We start from the raw sequence: 18,719 nt of genomic DNA on the forward strand, positions 1-18,719 counted from the left end.
TTATACATGTAGTATACTGGGGGACCTTGGGAGGTTGGAGATCTGTTTGGACACATCTTTTCAGGGCTAGGGTGGCGGAATTATGTACCCTGCTGAAATATGTTGGTAGATGTTTAACTGCTACGATATCATCAACCAAATTTGAGAAAACCAACTGGTGAACGAGAAAATCTTGCGGTAGCATATTGTTATTGCCGGAATCGTCTCCCACAAATTAAACATATCACGTTGATATGATGACAAGACAAAGTGACTGCTAGGACTTGGACCTCTGAAATTTATTTCACAAAGTCAGAACACATCGTCTTACCTATGAGTTTTCGTTATTGGCATATCGATTTCAATGGTTAGGTTCTTCGAAGTGACGAGAACAAGCGAATGTCGATAAAGTTTACTATCACATCTGTGCTACTTGAGAAATTGTTGACAATTTCACGATGAATGCAAAGTCTACAATAGGTCGACTACTGAACGGTTGAATATGAGTTGATGGATGTATCTATATATGACGTAGTTGTTTGTTCACAGAACTAGCATGGCAAGGTTCTGTAGTGACGTCATGCGCACACACCCATCAGTGGTTGTCCGTGTGGGCAGCATCCAGTGCCCGGATGTACTTTGGGTCTATCAACAAGGGCATCAATCTGTGTCTGAGGAAAGAAAATTCATAGGTCTCAAATCCATGCGTAAAACGGAAAGAAAACCAAACAAACAAAATGCATATTAACAAGAAATTAAAGAGAACTTAATACTTCAAATTGACTTGGGGCCATGTTATGCTAGGGTCACATATCTCAAACCGGGGCCCGACCGGGCAGTTTGTGGGAACGAAAGGTACGATATAAAGGACAATAAACACAAAAATTGTGAATTAGTCATGAGCAAAATTTGCGTATACTTCTTAATATACTTTTATTTTCCGTTCTTGCAAACAGTCGCTGGCCGGGCCCCGGTTTGGAAATATCACCCTGGCATTACAAAGTAAACCTTATCATATTCTTAAAAGATTAAGCCTTTGCCTCTTTGACTGTGCCCTACCGACACCACACACCGGACAGTCTGGCTTTGACGGTCATTAGACACTAATAGAACCGTATCAGTATCTAGGGCTCTTTACCTGAAAGTGTTGTTGGTGACGTACCTGATAGGAAGAAGTGCCAGGAGCACGATGGGGAAAATCATCTCCAGATAGGGCATGGCGGAGAGCCCGAGGCCGCACAGCACGGCCAGCTGCAGCACCTGGCAGAACGTGAACAGGTGGATCTGTGTCAGCGGCACCCGGCGGATGTAGTGGTTCGGCGGATACGCAGACTGTGGGGGAGAGAATGGAATTTTGTTGTCGCCTCAAATGGAGGAACTCGGAAGAAATGGAGCAACTGACGTTCATAATTCTGATCGAAGACTCAGATTTCCGTCTTGTAAACCGTCGTTGCCATTTGAAACGGTCGATTCTATATCGCAAAATGGTACATTTTAAGTGCATTAGCACATTCAAACCCATGATGATTCGCGTCGTTAACGCCATTATGTTTAGTGGCGTAGAGGATTAGCTTTAGGATTAGGCTTTTGACGTGGGTTTGAACCCGAGCTGTCGATTTTAATGCATTTGTAAATGAAATGTTGATTTTTATACATTTTCCCTCTTGTCAGCCCCCTAAAAGTCATGACACGCTTGGATATGGCATCGACCGTTTGAAATGGCAACGACCGACTGAAAGACGAAAACGCGCATCTAGGACAGGCACATTACTTGTAACACGGAGAAAAGTTTAAAGAACGGCCAATGGCAAAGTTGTCAAAATAGATAAAAATGACATATATGATACGTATGTATATATACTTTAACTGACAAGAAACTTTAGACACATGACAGTGTGTGGAGAATGTCACCGTACGGCTAGGCCATGACAGTCTAGATTTATGTTACCGAAGTGTCGTATGGTGAATATCGGCGATATACAGAAAGACTATGTTTTACCTGATCTGTTAGAATCAACACGAGTCTCTCGTAAAACTGGTTTCCGCTGAACGAGATGAGTGCGAAGAAGATGAAGAGCCCGTTGAGTACCGGCTCGGTGATGTAGTTGAGCGGGGAGGGAAGCAGCAGCAGCGAGAGGCCGATCAGGATATGAGACAAGATGGCGGCCAGGCGGGTCTCCCGTACCCGTACCACACTAAAAAAAATAAACACATAATTAAACGAGCAAACAAACAAATAAACGTACAAACAAACAATTAGTCATATGTAGAAATGTCTCACAGATTGTGCAACTTTTTAAGACGCAAAAATAACCGGATCGACATGAATAGACGGCGTTACCCAGTACCTAGTGCTAGAGACAGTCGTTTTTTTGAATTTCAAAGGATTCCTCATTTGAAAAACGTAAAACAAAATACAACTAAATTTTTGATAACTTAATGATGGCGGTAATTGATGACTACGCTTGTACGGCGAAAATACGTATACAGTAGTTAGAAAGATCTCTTTTCTCAGCATATTAGGTACCGGGTAACTGACCGGGAGCCCCCGGCTCGAATCCGGGGAATCACTGAGCATCCAGGTAACGTTGGAGCAGGATTGGTCTTAGGAAGGGACGTAAAACTAGTGGGGGTCCAGTGACTGAGGAGGTGCCACATTTAAAGGCACTACAACAGCCTCATTACTCAGAGGGGTACCTACTGACTACACTTCACATGCCCGTAGCCAGGATTTTGAATGGGGGGGTTCGTTTTCATGTTTGAGGGACCATCGAGCGCCGCAGGCGCGAGCTTTCTAGGGGGGTCCGGGGGTATGCCCCCCCGGAAAATTTTAAAAATTGAACCTTCTGATATGGCATTTCCTATGTTTTTGAAAGGAATTTTAAAGAGAGACATCAGAGACAAAGTTAGCATTTTTTTCTAGGAATTCCAGCTCCGCTGGTGTGATACAAATAAGTCCGCCTAGAGAAAAACAACCTTGTACATTAAAAAGTGGACCTTCGCGCGTTTCAAATTCTAAGAATTGAACCTTCTGAAAGGGCATTTTCTGTGTTTTTGAGAGAAATTCAGAGGAAAAATCAGAGACAAAGTTTTTTCTAGCATTCTAGCTTCTGTGGCGTTGCTGGTGATACAAGTAAGTCCGCCTTGAAAAAAATCTTGAACATTTAAAAGTGGACCTTCAAGCCTGAAAAAGTGGACCTTCAAGCCTAAAAAAGTGGACCTTCAAGCCTGCGGGGGGGTTCGGACGAACCCCCCGAACCCCCCCTGGCTACGGGCATGCTTCAGATGAATATATCACTCACATGGAGTACAGCCTGCCCTGGTCCACGCGGTCCTCCACGTCGGCCAGCGCGCGCACGTGTAGCGGGGAGTGCGGCAGGGTGCCGTGCAGCCAGGGCAGGCCGAACACAGACAGGATGCCGTTGATGATGCCGATCACCAACAGGTCAAGGTTGTACGCAGAGCTTTTCTTCAACCTGAGGCCAATCAGAAACGTAACTTCAAGTTGGTGTGTGAATTTGTATGAGGAATACAAATATCGGGAACCTAGCCCTACGGCTGACGAAGCTATGGTAGAGAGTGACTGAGTGAGTGAGCTTTCATATACACTCTTGCTTTCACACAGTACGACTGACGTATCGACAAAATAAAGGCAAATCAGTAGACAACGTGTTGGCATTTGATTACATGTACATATGTCCAAAGTAGCTAGAAAAAAGTGTGAAGCACGAACTTGTTTGCTGGGCTGTTGACGATAGCCGCTGTGATGTTCTGGTCCATGAAGAACAGGAGAGACAGGCAGAAGCCCAGCCCCATGGAGGTGACGACAGCGGTGGAGGTCAGACTGCCCAGTTCCACCGGCACGAACAGGGGACCCGTCTGAACATCAAACCGCGTCACTGGACATCAACGTGCCCGGGAAAATATTTGTTAGAGCCAAGGAAGCAGGAATGATATATCAAAAGGACTAAGCCATTTGTAGTAGCGAATGTGGCGTCGCGTTGCCTAATGGCAGGGTGTTCAGCCAAGAGCGCCCAGAGGTCCTGGGTTCGAATATCATGACATGCCCCGTTGACGTTGTGCCCTTGGGAAAGGAACTTCACACTAATCTATTCACTTCACTCCGTTTAAATGAGTACCAAGCTTTTTGGACGTCCCTCGGATATGACGTTAAATGGTATTCTCCAAGCAGAGGTTTCGGTCGAGTGGGGTAGCGGTGTCCGGGATTTTTTACGTTCCTCTTCCTCAAAAATCCCGGACATTCCTACCCCACTCGACCGAAACCTCTGCCTGGAGAATAGTTAAATGGATGTCCCGTGTTTGAGGAGAGTCCCACCTCAGCACGTAAAAGAACCCACCACATTTATCGAAAAGATTAGGGGTCTTTCTCGGTGTGAGTGGATCAAATAGATCTGCCCGTATAAGCAGTGTGTACTGTTCAGTACAAAGCTGGTATGTTACGTCATGAGGCGATTTACATGATATGAAATACAAACAAACAAACAAACAAACAAACAATCTACTCACAGCTGACCATGCTGAACACGTACACGCCTATGAAGGAGTTGAAGATGACAGAGACTGGCAGGGAGTAGTCGGCAAGGAACTCGCGTTTTTTTGCGTCAAGGTAAGGGCTGTGACGGCGGGAGAAATCAAACAGGGTGTTCATACAATCCAACAGTTTATTAGCAGTTATTTTCGCACTGACAACGTACTTCGTATCACTAACTAAGAGGTACATCTTCTGTTCTGAAAACAGCAGATGGGCATTGTAAACCAGTGTTAATTTGTTTATCTATGGGCTAACTGTTTGATCTACTGCAGTCAACGTTAACTAATAATCAAATTGCGAATCAGCAGACATTTCAGACGAGACATACAAGTAATAGCTACAAGTTGTCTGTACCTATGAATACTGTTGTACAGCATCATGCCCAAAGCCACCGTGCCCAAGAGTAGCAGCAAGTGCAGCAGAGCCTTGTCCAGCTGACAGCCAACAGTCACGTCACCGTAACCATTGCCTTCAGATGTGGTCACGTTATGGCTACAGTCGGGACCGATGTTCTCTTGGAAATCTACAAAAAACACGCAAGAGGCTAAAAACTGTAGGAGAAACACAACAGTGCAGAAGCAATATCATCACAGTACAAATATCAGAGTTATGAACACAAGATCAAAATGTTTAAGAATTCGTTTTCCTTCAAAATATTATACAATGTAAAAGTATGGAAATCCTACGAGATAGCTTTGAACAACGCTTTGAGTGAGGTACGATAGAAAATGCAAAGGTTATGTGTGAGAGGTAAAGATATAGACTAATTCCACATTTTCAATATTGTCCTGGTATGTTTGGTAGTTGGTACACATCGCTTTACATAGGAAACGTGAATACCTACCGTGGATAAGACTTTCAAACGCCGGGGCTACTTTCGTTATGGCGATGAACAGAGCAAAGATCTCCTCGACACATCTAAAAAAAGATCAGTGAGTTACATAGACGAAAGTAACAGGTCCGTGGCCGCAGTTAATGAATGAATGAATGAATGAATGAAGACCTTTATTGCACATTTCTGCCACACTTGGCTAAGTACAGGTCACAACAAAACAAAATACAAGTACCGTTAACGGATATAAAAGAATATGACTATTAGTAGATAAATTCTACTTCTCCTCGCTTTTCAAGTATAGATATAAAAGAACAGACGTGTTTTTCAATGGGAGGTTTGTCTAGTAATACGAACTCACTAGGATCATTCCTATCAACTAGATGGGCAAGTCCCTCATGATACCGGAGATGGGACCAGATGATGTGAGATGCGAGCAAGTTACTAGTAAGTCAATCATAGAAACTTTGAATTAATTCGCAATCGAAGGTGGGTAGGAAATCATGTGGCTATATATACGAGAACAACCGAGATGGATGAATCGACTTCGTTGATTGGATAAGACAGCAATCGTAGACTGGTAATTGAGTCAGAAGCAAATCAAACAAGACTTTACCTGGTGGTGTATTTCATAATGCGGTTGGCCCCCACCAAGGCGTACAGCAGGACGAAGCCGGAGCTCCACAGCCCTACACAGCCGAACATAGGCAGAAAGTCCACGTGCAAGCCATGTGCAATCTCGTAGATAACTACGAAAACGAAAACACACGAAAAAGAAAAGTTAACTTTCTAACAGACCACACTGTGGTAGTTTCGGCATCGACTATGCCAAGGTATTAATTGGGATTCTAGATTATGAAACGTGCAAAGAAGAATGTATATTTGATTCGTATTTTCCCCCAGGGTTAGCCCTTAACAACAACCTTTCAGCGCTGTTCATGTAACCATGTGTCAAGCCAAACCAATAAGTGAAATAGAACAAAGACGAATGTGACAAAACAGCTAGAGTAACAGCAGCAGTAACAGAATATCGTAGGGGTTATGCATTTATATCGATAAGATACAGCTCTGGAGCCACCTACTCTGTGTGTACAGCGCTAGTGGTGCTGTCGTCTGCAGGATGATGAGGGGCTGTCCCGAGAACATGGCGTATATCAGCCCTCCTAACGTCTGCGACACGATCACCTTCCGAACATCTGGTGAGCAATATGACGTAAAATCAATTGTGTCTTTTAAAATCGTTCGTTCGTTTGTTCGTTCAGACCCCTGTAGTGACTGCTAGTACTAGGGCAGCAAGTCTCCTTGCTGTTACAGCATAGCAGGGTAGATTTTATGCAGGGAGGGGTTGCTAGCCCTTCCCCTACGTACCCATATAATCATTTACCAGACCACAAAAAGGGCAGAATTGCTTTCATGTCGACTCTGTGAGTTGCTGACATGCTGATATACAGCAGCTATTTCACCCACTGAGCGAAAGCATGGAAATGTCGTCTAGTGCTTTCTCACCTATCTGGCCATGGGTGTTGCGGCTGTTCAGAGTGCCGAACGCGATAGACGGAAGGAGACAGGCGAAGTACAGGAACACAATAGCCGAGATCAGCTTATGCAGAGTGTGGCGTCCCACAAGACCTGCAAACACACAGCACGGAATGGAACAACACAGTGAGCTTCAAACACAGCTTTGACTCTCTTAGTCATCTTTGTCTTAATGGGGATGGTACTATGCAAACAACTGATGGTTTATAAATCATAAATAGATATTCTTTATCGTTCCCACCACCATCCTCATCGTCACCATATTGATAACTTAAGATAACGCCTACAGTTAGACGTGTAAAGGCTCGGTGTGGCAGGTCGTTTAGTGTAATATAACCTGCTGCTGTCTCGCCGCGTGAATGCATGCGAAGCTGGTGTCTTACGCTGAATTGAAACGTGGTTATACCGGCTGTAAAGATACAGATATCATCACCTTCATGATATAGCTGCCACCTGCATCATTTCTTGTCAGCAATTAAAACCAATTAATTCGCTTTATCGTCTAGGTTATCGTATGGACATTAGGAAAATATAGACAGGTATGTAAATATAAGTACATATTTTATATATCTTACCATCTTTGAAGTCGCTGAAGACAGGTATGTAAATATAAGTACATATTTTATATATCTTACCATCTTTGAAGTCGCTGAAGACAGGTATGTAAATATAAGTACATATTTTATATATCTTACCATCTTTGAAGTCGCTGAAGACAGGTATGTAAATATAAGTACATATTTTATATATCTTACCATCTTTGAAGTCGCTGAAGACAGGTATGTAAATATAAGCACATATTTTATATATCTTACCATCTTTGAAGTCGCTGAAGACAGGTATGTAAATATAAGTACATATTTTATATATCTTACCATCTTTGAAGTCGCTGAAGTATAAAGGTGCTCGACGCTCGATGTCGTTCCACACGCCTTTACCGATGGGGCATCCTTGTCTGTCCTGTGTTGTCAAAATAAGGCACTACATGGGTCAAAAAGCAAATCACCACTTCTTTATGAATTTACGCAAAAATGCACATGTAATTTAAAATGTTTCGGTACATTATGGGTTTCCGTGATTTGAAAAAATTGCTATAATCATAATGGTGTTCTTTTGCTTTTTGAAACGTCCACGTACATGTAAAATCAGGCCCTACGAGTACTGTAAATGCAGAAATGTTCTCGGTGGTTTTGTGTTTTTCGCTGTGAACTCTTCAGCGCGAACTTAAAACCACCGCGAAACTTTTTGCCTACCCAAAACTGTAGCGCTACTATTGATTCAAACCACGTACGAACACTCCATTTTCTCCCTACCGCGAAATAAAAACCACGCGAACTTAAATGCATTTACAGTATATAGAAAATCTGCTCCTCACAAACCTCCGGTTTCTCGAAAGAAGCTAAGGATTCGGTACTTCCGGTATCCTTTGCACTCGCTCCAACCTCCTCAACCTCCTTGCTGTACTTCAGTTCCACCCGTCTCAGCATGTTCATGAACTCCACCTTGTCGCGACAGTCCAGAAACTCCTGACGATTCTCGGGCTCGTGTAACAGTGTTGCGAATGTGCGAGCGGTTTCCAGGGCACTGCGGGTAGTTTTCTGGGTGAAAAAATCTCGTCAGTTGAAAGTTCATCCGTGTTGGTAGAAGCCATTAAGTTATGCATCAATTTCAAAGTTAAACTGGGGTTTCCAACACAAGAAATTGGACTTATCCAAATTTTCTACTATCCTTGATAAAGACTGCAGTTGATCAGTCGAACATTTGGGTATGTCCAATTTCTTGTTGAAAATTGCAGTTTAACTTTGACACAAATCTCGTCAGATAAGACTGTTGTGCAATGTTACATTGTGAAAATTGTCAAAAACCGTAAGCGACCATAACCTACGTACCACCGTCGTTTATTTCTGCCTTTTCCACGCGAGATCGCGTGTCTATTGTACATAGTGAATTCAAACATTCAGCCTTAGATCATTCATTGATTGCCTGTATGTTGATTTATTTTATCCCTCTCCACAACACACACTCCTACCTCCTCACTAGGTGCAAGTACAATGATGATGAATCTGATCTCTTGGCTGGTCTCTCCCAGGTTACGGGGGTGCTTCAGCCTGGCGACAGACACCTGCCGTTTTTTCAGATTCTTCATACTGGCGCTGAGACACAAAGAACACACGGAAAATCACACAGCATGAAGTAGATGCATGGCACTTCTAATCAGGAGATCGTGATGACCTAGCTACCCAGACAGGAGGTCCATGTCAGTCTACAACCGCTCCTATGTGATATAACGAATGATTAGCTTCCTACCAATACGTCGTGTCGGACTGATGAATTTTACAAAATTGAAACTTTAAAAGCGTACTTGCCATCTAAGTATGTACATAATTTGCAGATGTGTTTTCTTCTTCACGTTAAGATGTCAAGTTCTATCTCAGGAATTCTGTTAAGAAATGCCGGAAAGATGACATGTCGACAAACCTCAAATATGTCCATAAAGGTAAAACAACGCGGCACACTTACAAGGCGCATATCCAACTCTGGTCGTAATCCACACTCCCATACTCCGTCATGCTGGTCCCCTGCATTGTTCTGTTGAAATGGTGCACTGTAATGAAAGACATAAACACATCAGCTGGATGCTTTCAAGAGAAAGGCTGGGTCTGTCTGAATCAGTATACAAGATCAAATCTCCCTACTTCCTGTTAAAGCAGTTTCTTGCACCCCCTTTCCACTAGGGTGGCAATCTCGCTGCGACCGGGCGGCTTGCATTATGATTAAAATTTCACAGATCACGCGACGAATGTCACGATGGAAAACGCATTCCTCTTTGTGAGTTTTGTTGTCTTTTCAGTCATACTTCTACATCTTGCATGATGCTTAGTATTCCAATTCTGAATCCAATTATGAAATCAAAGGTTAGGGCCCTGTCACGCTTGAGCGTATACCCGTTGCGTGTGAGTTGCGTATGGACAAAATTCAATACGCAGCCGTACGCACAACAGTTGTGGAATTTTTCGATTATTTTGACGAATGTGCGACTCACATTTCCTTATTCATATGTTAGATGTGACTCACACATACATTAAAATAATCGAAAAATATCTGTAACGTATTACTTGCTTATTAGTGTAATTTCGTTCATACCCTAAAGTATCATGCCTGCTGGGCCGTATTGTGCGTATGCCAGCGTACATAAAACTTACACAAATCGATTGATATGCATGTGAGATGCGTATTGAGCGCACGGCGGCGTATGGAAAAAATGTCAATGCGCCACTCACACGCAACGGGTATACGCACAAGTGTGAGGGCCTTTACACAAATTCAATTTTATATATGATACCAAGGAGGGTTTCTTTTTTATACATGTAGGTCGCGGTGAGGTCGCAGTGCGATCGACGTCTAGTCACGGAAAGGGGGCTTATACCAGAGTCGTGTGTGAAGAGAGCGGACAGTGCCTCCTCCGCGCTACAGTCGGGCTCCTCCTTGAGAAGTCCCTCCACCATTTTCACGGCGATGCCATGCAGGCTCGTCTCCGTGATGTCAAGCTCCAGGGCCACCATACTGAAGAAACTGTCCACGTCTTTACTGGCTTCGTACTCATGGCGGAAATCTTTCTTAGGAATTCTCTGCAATGAAAATTAGAATGAGAATGCCATTTCGTCAATTAGCGATATGAAGGAATAACAGTTCCAAAAAAGCCGCTAGGAGGCCCAAACCTATACCACTTACTCTCTTCCCTAAAAGCAATCTACTACTAAAAAATCGTGACCATAGCATGTCAAGAACACGAGATAACAAACCCGGAGTCACTAGGGGCCCAAATTGTAATCATTTTGAGGTCTCATCAAGACCTACCCACCGACGAAATATCAAAATAATCCATCGAGGCCTTCTCCAGTTATTCTGCTTTTCTAAATACACACATATACATACATACATACATGCATACATACATACAAACAAACGCTACCCAAAACATAATCTTCTTGGCGAAGATAATAATGAAGCACATTGTGTGTTCTACATAAGGCTTGGGGGTGTATGAAAATGAAAAGAAATACTTTCGCAATCTTTAACCTTCTCCTTGCTGAAGCATAGCCTTTGCACCAAAATTTGTTTTGTATAATTGGGCAGAAGGAGAAGGTTAAGGCCTGAATAGCCTACCTCATGAGTCGCAAACATCAAGGTTATCTCATCCATACTGATCTGATCCGAGCCATCTGCGTGGAACAAAATCATTGGTCACACGACTCACAAGTGCTAACGTTATACTGATAAGAAAACAGGGAAGAAACAGCGAAAATAAATATTGTTTGTAAATGAGTCAAGGAAACAAACTCAGTGAGACTGACAATACCGTAGACTTCTATGGTACAAAATTCGAAAACGTGTACGATGTCCAGAGTACAATGTGAAGATTTCATCGGAACGTTAATACTTACCATCAGACAGTTCACTGTCTATGGACCAGGATGAAAGTTCTGTCGAATTGCTACGGTCCCTCTCTGTACCTCCCCCTCCCCTCTTCCTCAGCTGAATGGGCAATGTGGCAGAGCGTTAGTCGTTTCCTTTGCTTCTAAGCAGTCAAACACAATGACGACGACAATGACAACCGAAAAGCATCGGTTCAAGTAAGTTTTTTTTTAAATGAAGGTTTGATCGTCAAGGCGTTAACGCTATTGATACGTGAGTGTTGAGTTCAACACATTTACATCTTCACATTGATCATGATTTCCTTACTACCAAACGAGATACTAGCTGCACTAGCTTTAGTAGTTGTAAGTAGTGCTGCGTGACCGTAAAAATTGATTAGGTACAGGTCCAAAATACCGGATCATGAAGTACCGGTACTGTACCGATATAAATTAACACCAAGCATGTGCTTATTTTGTGACTGATCTCCTAACCTCATGGCCTCATGCAACACCAAACGTGACCAGCGCCTTTGAACAGCGTAACTAATATGCAACAGATCATTCGGGCAGGCCGGGAGTTTTGATAGCAAGGCCAATGGAGGTTGGCGGTAGGAAACCTAGTATGTTCTTTGAATAAAGATACTAACAAGTTAATTTTTTTTCTGTCATTACTGAAGATGTTCAGGAAAACATATGTTAATTTTTCAAATTGTTCAGGTACAGGTACAGGTCCGGACCCTTTGTACCGGTACATTATATACGTACCGTTTTCCTACGCAGCTGGTTGTCAGGCCCGAAACCGAGGAATGACACGGTGGATGGTGTGTTGTATAGAAGGTTTCGTCTCGATCGAGTTGAACGATTTGGATGTGCGTCTTCATCCACTTCTGGCCCTTAGTGTTCAAGTATTCCCAGGGATATTCGGAGAGAGACAAAAATCATAATTAGACACGGATAAAAATACATCGTCCATGTTGTCTATGTACCCACTAAAGTCGTTGATCATTCTGATAATAATTAATGACAATTAGACAACTTTTAACAATGTTTACGACAACTTTTAACAATGTTTACGACACAGACACAGTTACCAGCCACAGTGCGAAATCATTCCAGTAATGGCCAAGTGAATGTTTTTCGGAATGTTGAAACATTCAAGTAATGGGAATGCAGTGTTGTACAGTTGTGAGCCAAGTGGAGTAGGAAGAAGATAACATAAACAGTAATTACCTTGTACACAGGTCATAAATGTTAGACGTACCTGCCAGTGTGTCGACGTTAACCGGGCTTTGTTTGCCGATGTTTGGAAGAGGAGGACGGTCTAGTGGAGACACCGTGATTCGTAATGGACCATCGGGGTCTTCCTCAACCTTTGATGGATCCATCCTGTAACACAGCTACTTCAGGTTTCTTTATCTGCTGGTCTATCAAGCCCTTCCACAAGGCAATGTTCAAGCCTCCATGGTTCAAGGATGGCCACGTGCACAGCACCGACTTTTATCCTGCCTTCAGAAGTTACATTTTACTTCCCAGGATGAAACTAAGCGACTGTTCGTGACTGTTCTGATTTTTTTCTGTGTTTACAGTGATGACCATCTGACGACCCTAACAGCCGTTGTTCCTTGTGACGTTCAGAATTTCGAACAATAGAACTAAAGAACACCTTTATCTATCTGGGGACTGACGTCACTGGCTTACGTTCGGCGCATACGTTCGAGTCATCACAGTCAAGAACTTGCGGTGGGTGAACACGTGACTGGTGGGTTGAATGTACACTTTTTTTCTTTCAGTAGTGATCAAGAAAGTATCGTCACAGTGGGTGTGATTGTGATATGACGACTAAAAGGTTGATTACTTTAATGACAAATGGGAAAATTACGCATGTCACACGGGAAATAGTGCGCGTAAGAGAGAGGCGTTCAAATTATCGTCAACTTTTATTTATTATGCCACCAGCCGTATAGTTGCAAATTACATCCACGTTAGTATGTTATGTAAGTTACATAACAGCGCATTAGCCTTACTATTGTGTGAAGATTTAGAGTGTAGAAGCCGCAGACCCCTTCATGGGAATGGGCGATTCCACGACCTTTGCCCTAGTAACCCGCAGGTCAGTGACCAATCGAACTTTGCACTTCGTCTCAGCTGGTAGCTTGGAGCGCGCGGACTGACAGGTACCGACTAAAATTGTGCAGAAAGAATAGCTTGCAACGTCAAATACACCTGTTCAGGTAACACTAAGCTGCTTGTGAACGAACACATTTGTACGAAAATCTGTTTCATTTAAATTTGCGGAATTGAGCTAAGGGAGCTTACATTTTGGGGGAAGCTAAACTGGGCCGTGTTACATGGTGTTACATAATCATGCATGTTTCGGTTGTAGGAGTGTTTTAGGGATTAAAAATGTAGTCTAGATAGCATGTGCTAACCACCAAGCAGATCTTTGGGGTTAAATCATGACGGGTTTTGTGATCCCTTGGCGAGCTGTATATATGATCAGATCCTGGCCGCAGTCAGAAGCCGTCACGAAATTTGTGCCGAAAGATCTGCTTGGAGATTAGCCTCTGCATCTGGCATGATCACTTTACAACTGTTACATAACTTTAATGGTTAAGTGGTAAGTTATAATGTTGCCTGCGCTGCAAAACCCGTCCTCACAGAATAGTTCTACATTCATATTTTTTTTGCCACCAATCCTGGTGGAGTTGACTGACCTCATTACATGTTGTATAATAACTATAATATACGATACATGTAATCATACTTCACCAATGGAACAATGTAAAGCGCTTCAGATATAAATGGTGTAACATTAAGTATTGATATTTACCTTCGTCAAGAAGGTTATGATTTCGGCAGCGTTTGGATGTAATGTATGTATGTCTGTATATGTTTTAGCAGCATACTGTAAATGCAGAAATGTTCGCGGTGGTTTTATGTTCGTAATTTCGCGGCGACTGTTCACCGCAAACTTAAAACCACCGCAAACATTTTTGTCCAATACTGTAGCAGTATGTGACTATAGCGCTGCCGTGAACTTAAAAGCACAAAATAAAGCGCAAAATAAAAACCATACAAACTTAAATGCATTTACAGTAACTTGAAGCTACGAGAATGGATAGATTGTTGTGAAACTCGGTACTAATATGTGGTTAGTTCATGTCCTATCAAAGAAATAATTAGATTTTGGGCCCTTAGTGGCTTTCCTTGGCACTGCAGCAGAATTTCTGGTTCTGATATTTTGTTTTGTGTATGTACAAAGGCTGGAAGTCATTATTATTATTCTCTAATTTGCAGACATGGATGCAGACGGCCTCACGCCCCAGAAGCAGTTCCAAGAACACTTCTTCACCTGTGCCAGCAGGGGTGATGTGAAGACCATAGAGGATGTGCTACAGCAGGGCACGGTCAAGATAGATGCAACCAATGACCACGGCTGGACTGCACTCATGTTCGCTGCCAGGACTGGACAGGACAAGGTGGTCAGACTGCTGTTGGACCACGGGTAAATGTTAACTTTTTATATAGCAGTCATTATCAGTAAGATTCAGTAACAGGGATGTAGGCAAAAGACTGAGTGGATTTTCTTAACTTCTATCTTGGCTTGAGACATAATGATAAGAGCACCCGGTCTTAGTAGTAAAATACATTGTAAACCATTTTCAAGACAAAGTGACTACTAGTAGAACTGTCATAGACTGTACGCTTGCTAGATCAATAGCTAGCATGCTGAATATATCAACTACTCTCTAGTCTGACTAAATTGCACTCCGATAGCCCCCTGCCCCTGCCAGCAAGAGATTGTGTAAACAGAGGCTAACTACTATACTAGTATATGCAGAAGAAGGTCACAATTTTCCGAACCAACCTCTGCTTGTAGATTGGAATCAACAGTAAAGCAGGAAGACAGCATCTAATAGAAGATAGCAGCCTTTGGGGTGTCTTTTCTCATATACCATATACTCTAATGGCGTTGTATTTTGAATTTCAGAAAGTTAATATGTATTTTTCTTCTGTTTTAAGATGTGACACAACAGTGATGAACAAGTCGTGCCAGACAGCTGCAGACATTGCTGCATTTTGGAACCACACGGCCGTTCTGACTGAGCTGGAGAAGAAAGGACAGACGTCTGACAGTCAGCCACAAAACTTCTGTAACTACTTTGGCTACAACCCTCTGGATCGCTATGCACACAAGAGGAAGGATGAACAGTGGCTAGAGGAAAAACTCAGGGATCAATCTACTGTTATCCTGCTGTTTCATGATCTTGGGCTTGTGGTGACCAAAGGTGAGAAGCTTGCTGCACAATCACGGGTCACTCAGCCATGCCATTTCACTTTCAACGACACCTCTGCATTGTTCGAGGAACTTGGAACAGAGAAAATTCTCTTGTTCCTTGGACTGGGGAGGCTGCAACCTGACAAAACAGATGGACCAAGTCCTCCTACAAGTGACAAGGAGGAGCATCTCCCTGCATGGTTTGCTCTGGATGTCACATCGATTTCACAAGAGAAAATCCTTAGTATCAAAGAAGGATTGGAGATTGCCTCATCTCCCTTCCCAGGTCTGTTCCAACTACCTGAGAAAGAGGCAGGGATCGTAGCCCAAGCGAGGTCCCTCCTAGCCTGGCACCAGCGGTACAAGTTCTGCCCAACCTGCGGCAGCGCGGCTGCTGTGGAAGAAGCTGGCTACAAGCGTAGATGTCAGAAGGAGGGGTGTCCGAGTTTGAAGGGCGTACACAACACCTCCTACCCCAGGACTGACCCTGTTGTCATCATGTTGATTGTCTCCCAGGATGGGAAGAAGTGCTTGCTGGGAAGGGGCAAACGGTTCCCCGGTAGGATGTACTCCTGTCTGGCTGGCTTTATGGAACCAGGTAAATTCTCGTTCAATGAAGTTTTTTTTTAAAAGTTTCACATATAATCGAATTTGTTTTGTGTGTGTAGGAACTTAAAAGACTATCAGGTTCATGTATATTGTCTGTTGAGTGAGTCTGAAAAATAAGGTGCACAGAAAGAAATTTGGGTGCACCACATAGAATAAAGTTGAATGTCAGCAAAACATAATTACAGTTTAATGCTCATATAATTGTAATTAAGAACTCCAATCTGTAATTCTATAGCTAACTTCGAATTTCAAACAAGTAATGCATCAAAGAAAGTGCAACAAAGGGTTAGATTGCTTTTTCTGATACTGCTTGCTAGTATACTCAATAATACCTTTACCCTTAAGCCTACAAAAATATCTAGGTGCACCAGTGCACCCACAGTCAAAAATTAGGTGCACAGCTCCAATTTGGGGTGCACACAGGTGCACATGCACCCACTATTTCGAGCCCTGAACAATATATTGTACAGTCATGTGTAATAGCTATAATGCTTTATGATTAACTGTGCCCAGAGATGTGGCTTTTAACCTACATGTGCACATTGCCCCCTCCCTCCAGGTGAGACCATAGAGGATGCCGTGCGTAGAGAAGTTTACGAGGAGTCCGGAGTGAGAGTCGGGCGTGTGCAGTACCACTCCAGCCAGCCCTTCCCTCTCCCAGCCTCCCTGATGATCGGTTGCCTAGGTTACGCCACCTCAGAAACCATCTCAGTGGACAAGGAGGAGTTGGAGGATGCACAGTGGTTCACCCGGCAGCAGGTAAAACACTCATACTTTCAGTTTCCATTATCACCAGGTTCTCCCTGGCTCTCCCATAGAAATGAATAAAATCAAGATAAAATTTATGTTTTGTACAAAGTGCACAAAGTATCTTGTTTACTCTGTTGACCATCGGTGTACATCATCCTTGTACATTCAAACCTATTTAAGTGCCACCTCTTCATAAGAACCACCTGGCTGATGTGACAACTTTTTTTGTGGTCCCATTGAAGCATTAAGAATCCTATCTATATATAGTGACCACCTGTCCATATAGATCAGATTTTATTGAGTGGTCTTCTTGGGCAGTTTTGACTGTACTTGAAAGGAAGAAAGAGGATATAAATGAAATAAACTGTATGAATTTTCATGTATACCAAAGTCCCTTACCCATTATATTTATGATGACACATCCCTATCTTGGTTAGCTTTAACATTTACAAGTTGATATATGAATGTGTCAACAGGTGGCTGAAGTGCAGACCGGTGCCCCCCTCCCCACGGATGCCCTGACTAACCCACGTGCTGAAGGCCCCAGTTTCTTCCTGCCCCCAGCCCAGGCCATCGCACATCAGCTGGTTAAAGCATGGCTCAGAATGTCACCTAACCTTTAAACAAAGCTAGAGGGAAGTGCATTCATTGCACCCCCTATAGGCTTTATAATGTGACATGATGATGATGGTACAGATGTTGATTAACATTGAAAGGAAAAATCTGAGAAGAGATGCCTTAGAAACCCTTAGACAAAATTTTTATATGAAAGTATTTTTTGATATCAAGTACTTTATTTGATTTTCTACAGGAAAAGGTTATAGAAATGGAAGATGTTTTATGATAGAGAAGTTGACTTTGAGTCCAAAAAATCAATGCCAAAATGATGAATTTTATATATTATTTAAGTGTAGACCACTACATACATTTGTAATGGGTTGGAGAGTAAGTGTGCCATTGCTACAGGAAAAGTAGAAGATTTGTGGCAGCTTAACGAAATGTATCTAAAAACTTAATAAATGAAAAACCAGAGGACCACAAAAACCTCAAACCTAACCTCAATATAGCAGTGTTTCTGCTTTTAGGTGGTGATAAATAGAAAGCAACCACAGGTAAATTGACTTTTTGGATGTCGGTTAAAATGTCTTAAAATAGCATCAAGTGTTGTAATGTTCAATTGTTTTGTATCTTTTTTTAAATTATTTTGTCAGATATTACTTGAAGATTTGATAAAGAATTAATATAAAGAGATGTATAGTATCATAAATTGATGCAAATTCCACATGTTTAAACATTGTAATTTGTGTTGAAAGACAGGTAAATTAACTTGAGTGTGAGGTATTTCCTTGTTGGTCAAAGACATTTTAACATTTGCTGTGCTTTGGTTTAGGCTAACTTTTAGAGCATATAGCTTGTAGATGTTCATCTAATAAGCTCATTATAGATATGCCAATGGTTCAGGATGGTTAACTCTGCCAAGACCTTTGTGTCTGAGTTTCTGAGATGTAGATTGTAATGTTATAGGTGGAGATGTTTGTAGAATAATGGTTGCCTAATGTGGACATTGAGATTTTCAAATAACTCTAAATTAGGTCCAACTGAAAGGCATTTGGAGATTTAAGCAAAAAGGCTCTTTTTTTATGAAATTTGAAATTTGGCACAACATATTGATGACTGGAATATTAATTCTTGATAGGCATGTTTAACACCAAGTTTTGTTATGTTTAGCCATAAGTATGGCTCAACATATTGTTTTCTCTCATG

At 42.3% G+C, this 18,719-nt stretch overlaps 2 protein-coding genes across 3 annotated transcripts; one reads left to right on the forward strand and one right to left on the reverse strand.

Moving 5' to 3' along the window:
- Nucleotides 1-263: 263 nt before the first annotated feature.
- LOC136427421 (solute carrier family 4 member 11-like) lies at nucleotides 264-13,055 on the reverse strand. Its single transcript, XM_066416261.1, has 20 exons — nucleotides 12,579-13,055; nucleotides 12,083-12,210; nucleotides 11,345-11,435; nucleotides 11,067-11,122; nucleotides 10,327-10,528; nucleotides 9,420-9,504; nucleotides 8,929-9,052; nucleotides 8,279-8,497; nucleotides 7,775-7,859; nucleotides 6,870-6,992; nucleotides 6,446-6,559; nucleotides 5,980-6,112; nucleotides 5,376-5,449; nucleotides 4,886-5,054; nucleotides 4,507-4,613; nucleotides 3,713-3,878; nucleotides 3,282-3,455; nucleotides 1,979-2,174; nucleotides 1,142-1,311; nucleotides 264-650 (listed from the first exon to the last, which is right to left on the reverse strand). Exons 1-20 carry the CDS (start codon nucleotides 12,700-12,702, stop codon nucleotides 575-577), a joined length of 2,616 nt encoding a protein of 871 aa, XP_066272358.1. The 5' UTR covers nucleotides 12,703-13,055; the 3' UTR covers nucleotides 264-574.
- Nucleotides 13,056-13,442: 387 nt separating this feature from the next.
- On the forward strand, nucleotides 13,443-18,564 carry LOC136427422 (NAD-capped RNA hydrolase NUDT12-like). Of its 2 annotated transcripts, none has more exons than XM_066416262.1 (5): nucleotides 13,443-13,548; nucleotides 14,615-14,822; nucleotides 15,341-16,194; nucleotides 16,765-16,964; nucleotides 17,432-18,564. In XM_066416262.1, exons 2-5 carry the CDS (start codon nucleotides 14,617-14,619, stop codon nucleotides 17,576-17,578), a joined length of 1,407 nt encoding a protein of 468 aa, XP_066272359.1. In that variant the 5' UTR covers nucleotides 13,443-13,548; nucleotides 14,615-14,616; the 3' UTR covers nucleotides 17,579-18,564. The 2 variants fall into 2 exon arrangements, with proteins under 2 accessions (XP_066272359.1, XP_066272360.1); XM_066416263.1 differs by having other exon boundaries at nucleotides 13,444-13,491.
- Nucleotides 18,565-18,719: the final 155 nt, after the last annotated feature.

This window comes from Branchiostoma lanceolatum, chromosome 2, assembly GCF_035083965.1.
Source record: "Branchiostoma lanceolatum isolate klBraLanc5 chromosome 2, klBraLanc5.hap2, whole genome shotgun sequence".
In the NCBI taxonomy this organism is placed as follows: Eukaryota; Metazoa; Chordata; class Leptocardii; order Amphioxiformes; family Branchiostomatidae; genus Branchiostoma; species Branchiostoma lanceolatum.